The sequence below is a fragment of the Solanum stenotomum genome, chromosome 1, assembly GCF_019186545.1.
Source record: "Solanum stenotomum isolate F172 chromosome 1, ASM1918654v1, whole genome shotgun sequence".
Classification (NCBI taxonomy): domain Eukaryota; kingdom Viridiplantae; phylum Streptophyta; class Magnoliopsida; order Solanales; family Solanaceae; genus Solanum; species Solanum stenotomum.
This window is the reverse complement of record NC_064282.1, coordinates 38,651,718-38,657,521: the sequence shown is the minus strand read 5'-3', so window position 1 is coordinate 38,657,521 and position 5,804 is coordinate 38,651,718. Positions and strand designations below refer to the sequence as shown.

Genomic DNA, 5,804 nt, shown 5'->3' with positions numbered 1-5,804 from the left:
TTTATTTTAAACCTAGACAATTCATTATATTAAAAATTCAATAAGAATACATGGATAAATTAACTTGAATTGGTCAGATGAATGTAGACCTAAGAGTTAATACAATAATAAGTGTTGAAAGATGAAAGCAATTTCGAAACATTTAATAGACATTACTCAAAAGAAATGAAATCTAAGCATTCTCAACTTGTCCATAGGACAAAATTTAATTAGGAGAAACCAAAGTGTCCTATCATGTTATCCTTTCATCATTAGATGATTTATAGTGCAATTTTTATATCTTTATTTGTATTTATTAGGATATATATTTTCTTGTTAAGTTAAAATTAATCAACTAATGGAAGGTAATTTTTTTTTATGAATGGTAAAATAATCCTTCAAATTTTCAAGAATGATTTCTTATTTCAACTTTAAATTTGGGGCAACCAAGTTTTTGTATAGTATGATAATGATTAACATAAGATTATTTCTTACATATATCAAGAGAGGTTTTCCCAACTATCAAATGAGAGATAAAAGAAATAAATTAAAAATGATTTCAAATTCATGATAGAAGAAATAAGCAATCATTTTTCTAAAGCAAATAACACTTGCTAGGTCAAAGTGTAGAAGAAAAAGTGAATAAAAAGGCGAAATATCAAAAAACAAAATTAAATTTTCAAAGTATCTAACTCACCATGACATAATAATTGTCTTTCATTGTATGAGAAAAATGAGACTAGATTCAACGTATCTCTCTTCTCAACCTGAATTAAATGAAGGAACAATCAGTTTAGAAAAAAATTGGCTAATAGAATGCTAGAAAAATCCAAAAAGTTTATGAAAAAAATCAACAAAAATCTATGCTTTATCAAAACATGAATGGATCTTAGAAAAAAAATCATCACGAAACAACACAAACAAAGAGACGAAACAAGAAAAAATAAATAGAATGTGGAAGTATGAAAACTCACTTTCTTTGTAATTTTGCTGAAGAATTTGGTGTTTGTTAGGCTATAAATATATAAATATATATATATATATATATACACACACACTCTTTAGATTTGGTGTTTTTGTAATCTACTTTAGATTTTGAGTTCTACTTCTAGAGAGTCGTGATTATTGAGAATAGAGTACACATTTTTGTTTCAAGCTTTATCTTTTTTCCTTTTTTAGTTTCATTCCTTATTTATTAATAAAATCTAATTTGAATCCTTACAATATATTAATAATTATACATAATATATAGTTACTTGATATATGTCCTTTTGATCACTTTACTTATACAAATATAAAATTGTTTAATTTCTTTATATTTAGGGTGATATACTTCTATGAATAATTCAAATATAATACATATCTTACATAAAGAAACCAAATCATACATGTTAATTGATTCAGAATTGACTATATCATGTCACATACATTAAAGACGGTTGAAAATCTTACGGAAAATACCTTCTCTATGGGTACTTGTATGAAATTTATCAAAGCTTGAGGTGTGTCAAACACTATTCTTCAGAATATTTCACCCAGTATAGGTGTATCCCTAGGATTCAATAAGCTCTTCTAGAAGAAATTAGGAGCTAGAAACTAACAAAGATAGACAAAAGAATTTAGTAGAGATTTTATATATATAAAGAATTGATTTATAAAACATTAAATGAAATGTCTAGAAGTATAGCAGGAAATTAAAGAATTGTTACTTGCATTGTCAATGGAAAACAACACAAGGAGAAAGACAACTTTAAACAAATGTTCCCATCTTTAATTTTTTTTAATCTTCTACAGAAAATTTCTGAAAAATGAGAAGCATCAAGGTCTCTTATAAAATAATAATAATAATAATAATAATAACAACAACAACAACAACAACAGTAATAATAATAATAATAAAAAAAAAAGGTTATTTATAAAGTAACTATAGGACAAATATTTTCTCGTAATTTTTTGTCAAAGGTTAGTTAAACATTCAACCCATAATAGACTTTCTACCACACAATTAATTCATTTTTCCTTCTTATGTGTAGAATATTTACTTTTTTTTGTCATTTTACATATACTAACAATTACATTTATATTATAAATTAAATGGAGATGAGATGAAAATAAATACATGAAGATATGGCTCAAGGAGTTAGAAAAGTTGTCTATGGTTCAGTCAAACCTAATTAATTTAGTCAAAACCTTATTTATATAAAGAAATTCATCAATTAAAGAAAAATTATTAAATTATAAAAGAATCAACTTCTTTTTTTGGAATAGTGATACTTTAATCTATGAATTTTATTTAATATTAATAGTTTATTTAATTTTTTTCAAGGTGAAATTTTTTATCCATGTGGAATGTCATGTGGCAAGGTTTTTTTAAAAATAAAAAGAGATTATAGTATTACACACACCACTAAGGCGTGCTTCTCTTACTAATATGTGATAGTTTATGTATGAAATTGCATTCCAATAGTTTAGGTATGAGACTCAAAAAAGGGATAATTTTTTATATGGAGGAAAACATTTTTCAAACATATTTTTCAACTTTTCCATATTCGCTAGGTAAGAATGTCTACAACATGGATTATAGTGCAATGGTGAGACTGCTCTATCCTCAACTAGAGGTCTCGAATTTGAACACTAGGTATGGAGAAAATCTAATGGGGAGCGTCACCCCTGAATGGGACCTGCAGTTCAATGTAAGCTCTGGACACCGAGTGGGAAGCCTAAAAAAAGGATTGGTAAAAATGATTTGGAAAGAAGGTTCCTTAAAGATGAAAAAAAAAAAGAAGAGAAAAACTCTTCTAATGTATGCAGGTAAAACAAGATGCATTCCACATTGATTATGTCCTCTTCACCCTCCAACACACCTCATCCTCATCTCATCCTTTTATCCCCCATCCACACCCCTACCCGGACCCAACCTCACTTCCATTAGTATTTATCTATATTATATACATATATATTAGGATAATGTTTTTTCACATACCTATCGAATAAAAGAAAATAAGTAAGTAACCCACTAATATTTGTTGGCTTGGAACACACTCAAAGATGTAGAATGTAGTTCCAGAAGCTCCAAAATGCTATTCCATAATATAATAACAAAAGATACATAAGGTTAGAGGTTAATTAACTATATATTTTTTCGTTAAGCCATATAATTAAACACATAATTTAGAAAAATACTAAATTATGGTAGATAACTATTAAAAAGACATGGCTTTATGCAACAACATCGTTTGTATCTTCTCGAATAAGTGCACAATTTATCATCATGACGTGTCCCACTGAATGTTCTGCTCCATTTATGTCACGACCCAAGGTAGCCCCTAGGGGTAACATGGTGTACAAGACCCAGAAAGGCCCCATACAAGCCACCTAGCTTTCATCTTACAAGATAATAAAAATATAGGATTTAAAAGATAGTTTCAACATATAAGACTTTATATGTTTCAATGCACTATATCCAGGATTCAACAAGCTCTTCTAGTAGAATAAATAAACAAACAAATAAAATAAATAAATAAAAATAATAAACATAAAAAAGTCTTTTATAAAGTAAATACAGGACATATGATTTCTCGTAATTTTCCGTCAAACAATCAACCCATAGTAGACTTTCTACTATGAAATTAATTCATTCTGCCTTTTTATGTGTAGAATAATTACTTTTTTTTATTCTACATATACTGCCAATTACATTTATATTATAAGGTAAATGGAGATGAGATTAAAATAAATACATGAAATATGGCTCAATGAGTTAGAAAAGTTGTCTATGGTTTTGTCAAACCTAATTAATTTAGTCAAAATCTTATCGATATTAAGAAATTCATCAATTAAAGTAAAAGATCAAATTTTAAATTAAAAAAAAAACAATTTATTTTTTTGGATAGTGTTACTTTCATCTCTAATTTTTAACTAATATTAATAGTTTATTTAAATTTTGTCAATGTAAAATTTTTTTATCCATATCGAATGTCATATATCAATGCTTTTTTAAATTAAAGAGAGATTAGTGTATTAGACACACTACTGAGGTGTGTTATTGAAACTAATGTGTGATAGTTTAAAAATAAAACTCAAAAAAGGATAATCTTTTGTATGGAGGAAAACATTTTTAAGAAACTATTTTCCAACTTTTTCATATTCGGCTAGTAAGAATGTTTCCAACATGGGTTGTGGTGCAATGGTGAGACTAGAGTCTTGGGTTCGAGCCTTGGGTATGGAGAAAATCTTATTGGGAGTGTCACCTCCATATGGGCCCTGTAGTACTTCAATGTAGGGTCCGGACACCGAGTGGAAATCCTAAAAAAAGTTTGGTAAGAATGATTTGGAAAAAATGTTCCTTAAAAATGAAAAAAGAAAAAAGAAGAGAAAAACTCTTCTAATGTAAGTAGGTAAGACAAGTGACATTCCACATTGATTATGTCCTCCTCAACCTCCATCACACCTCATCCTCACCTCACCCTTGTATCCACCACTACACCCCTACCCGACCCCAACCTCACTTCCAATAGGATTATATACAGATACATTTAGGGTAATATTTTTTCACTTACTTATCGAACAAAAGAAAACAAGTTAGTAACTTACCTATTTTCATTCACATCAAATGGCTCACACTAGCCACCGCCTCATCAATAACATAAACAGTGGAGACCACATGAATATCTCTTGGGTGTTTCATTGACTTACAAACATTGAAGGTCACTTCATCTTCATTCACCCGAAACTTCAATTCTCTGCTTTCAACATCCACCAACGCTCTCTCGATTGCTAAGAATGACCATCCCAAAATGATGGGAATTTCAGCATCCATTTCACAATCGAGAATGACAAAATCGGCCGGGAAAATGAATCGGTCAACCTTTACCAAGATGTCATATAGTATCCCCACGGCATGTTTAATTGATCGGTTAGCCATCAAGAGTCTCATTGTTGTGGCTTTCAGTTCCCCCAACCCAAGTTGTTTATAGATCGCATATGGCATTAGGTTTATGCTTGCTCCCAAATCGCATAGGGCTTTAGCAAATTGGAGCACGCCAATAGTGCAAGGGATGGTAAACGTTTCGGGATCTTCTCTCTTTTTGATCAGCTCCTTAGTCATCATTGCACTACAACTATGAGAAACTTAAATTGTCTCAAAATCCAAGTTCCTTTTCTTTGTGATTAATTCCTTCATAAACTTGGCGTAACCCGGCATTTCCGGCAATGCTTCCACAAGGGGGAGATTAATTGATAATATCTTGAACATCGATAAGAATTTCTTGAATTTCTGATCCTCATTCTTCTTTAGACGTTGGGGAAATGGGGGAGATATTTTGGGTAAAGGTTGCATAACTTTTGGCATTGGAAGATGTTGCTCCATTTCTTTATGTGGTTCTTTGGCAATGCTTTGATGAATAGGTGTCTCTTCTTCCTCCATACCTTTATCTTCTTATGCGTTTGAGCTTCTTCATTTCCCGTTACATTACCTATTGCTACCTTTCCACTATGAGTAACCACCGCCATCCCTTTATCGTCATCTTCCATTGTCATCTTTGGTTTCAATTGTGCTGAAAGTAAACTCAACTGACCTTCAAGTATATTGATGGCATCTGCATGAGAGTTCACTTTATTGTTCAATAATTAAAAGTCATCTTTCATCCCCTTCAACAAATCATCTGAACCTTCAACTTATCAAGTATGCATGACAACAAATCATTCACCAGGGGACTACTTGTACTACCTTTCGATTCTGGGCTCTCACTCGAGTAAGTGTGGTTCTCATCATGGTCATCTTCAATTCTCCAATAATCACTTTGCTCAGCCCAATCTTGATAGTA

General features: G+C 30.5%; 1 protein-coding gene across 1 annotated transcript; it reads right to left on the bottom strand.

The window, feature by feature from the left end:
- Nucleotides 1-4,582: 4,582 nt before the first annotated feature.
- On the bottom strand, nucleotides 4,583-5,086 carry LOC125848890 (uncharacterized). The gene has a single exon (XM_049528889.1). It carries the CDS (start codon nucleotides 5,084-5,086, stop codon nucleotides 4,583-4,585), a length of 504 nt encoding a protein of 167 aa, XP_049384846.1.
- Nucleotides 5,087-5,804: the final 718 nt, after the last annotated feature.